This window comes from Seriola lalandi, unplaced genomic scaffold, assembly GCF_002814215.2.
Source record: "Seriola lalandi dorsalis isolate HSWRI2012SDOR001 ecotype SW California unplaced genomic scaffold, Sedor1 jcf7180002036730, whole genome shotgun sequence".
NCBI lineage: Eukaryota > Metazoa > Chordata > Actinopteri > Carangiformes > Carangidae > Seriola > Seriola lalandi.
In genome coordinates this window covers 1-1,622 of record NW_019507306.1, presented here as the reverse complement: position 1 = coordinate 1,622, position 1,622 = coordinate 1, and the positions used below count along the sequence as shown (strand labels likewise).

Sequence of the window (1,622 nt, the reverse complement as noted above, 5' to 3'; positions counted from 1 at the left end):
AGAAGAAGAAGAAGAAGAAGAAGGTGAAGAGGGTGGAGGTGAAGGAGAAGGAGTACATCCTCCCTCCCATACAGGACTGGATTCCAGCAGAGACAGCTCAGCAGGTCAACTTCCTGAGCTTTCGCCCGGTGGTGTTGCCTTCTTCAGGAGATACCCCCCCCGGGGAGCCGGTCCGCTCAACCATCCTGGGCCAGTTTGGACGCTCTGTGATCGTCGGACCAAACCCCAGAGAGCTGCAGTGGGAGGAGCGTCACAGCAGCAGCACCATGATGATGGTGTCAGCTGACCAGCTGCGAGCCCACCTGTACCGGCAGGTAAACAAGTGCAATGACCAGAGCTGCCGCTCCCGAGGTAAGCGCCAGACCGTCAGAAAGAAGCACGCGGGCCGAGTGACGGACACAGCACTGAACTACGAACTGCAGGCCGCCGTCATTCCCTGGATCGGGAACCTGCTGATCCCATCTAAAACCAGACTGACGGCGGCCGACACCCTGAGGGAGAGAGGGGAGAAGACCCGCCTCCCCTCCACCCCCATCTTCCTGCTTCTCCTGCAGACCATGAACGTGGACACTGTGGGCTGCAAGGACATGATCGAGCAGAGGAGGAACAGGGTGGTGTTACTAAACCCCCCCGCCGTCCGGATGAAGGACCCAAAGACCATCGCCGGGATGCTGCAGCGGAGGAGGCTGACGACGGAGCAGCTGATGGAGTTAGCCCCACCCACCTCCTCATCAACCAGTCAACACTCACCTGCTGCTTTCCACAGCGACCATGACTACTTCTTCTTTAATCCTAGCCCCACCCCCAAACAACCATCTGACCCCGCCCTAGACATGCCCCTAAAAGTTCAATGCAGGAGGAGGAAACGAGGGAGGGGGGAGGAGCAGGACGGGGTGACGAGCAGTCAGGGTGACCAATGTGCAGGTAGGACAGGCGACCCTGGGGGCGGGGCTTGTACAAGGATGACAGGTGACCCTGTGGGCGGGGCTCGTACAGGTGAGATCCAGGAAGGAAAGAGGGTCCGGAAGCTGAGTCAGAAAGCCAGAGCTCTGCAGGACGCTGAGGTGAGACCTTTCTCCTCCTCTGTCTCCTTGTCTGTCTCCTCCTTTGGCTCTTTGTCTGTCACCTCCTCTGACTCCTCCTCTGTCTCTGTCTCCTTGTCTGACTCCTCCTCTGTCTCTGTCTCCTCCTCTGTCCCTGTCTCCTCCTCTGTCTCTGTCTCCTCCTCTGACTCCTCCTCTGTCTCTGTCTCCTCCTCTGTCTCTGTCTCCTCCTCTGACTCCTCCTGTGTTTTTTGTGTCAAGGCTGAAGCCCAGAAGAAGACGAAGAGGAGGACTTCTTCTTCTCATACTGAGACCAAGGTTAGATTTGTCTCCTCCTCTGTCTCTGTCTCCTCCTCTGTCTCTGTCTCCTTGTTTGTCTCCTCCTTTGGCTCTTTGTCTGTCACCTCCTCTGACTCCTCCTCTGTCTCTGTCTCCTTGTCTGACTCCTCCTCTGTCTCTGTCTCCTCCTCTGTCTCTGTCTCCTCCTCTGTCTCTGTCTCCTTGTTTGTCTCCTCCTTTGGCTCTTTGTCTGTCACCTCCTCTGACTCCTCCTCTGTCTCTGTCTCCTTGTCTGACTCC

The 1,622-nt window shown here is 57.2% G+C and overlaps 1 protein-coding gene across 1 annotated transcript; it reads left to right on the top strand.

Annotated features, from left to right (window-relative positions):
- Window positions 1–6: 6 nt before the first annotated feature.
- LOC111647963 (uncharacterized) lies at window positions 7–1,388 on the top strand (the record flags this gene model as incomplete). Its single annotated transcript, XM_023397687.2, has 2 exons — window positions 7–1,064; window positions 1,305–1,388. Coding segments are annotated over exons 1-2 (882 nt in total), but the record flags the coding sequence as incomplete, so codon positions are not given.
- Window positions 1,389–1,622: the final 234 nt, after the last annotated feature.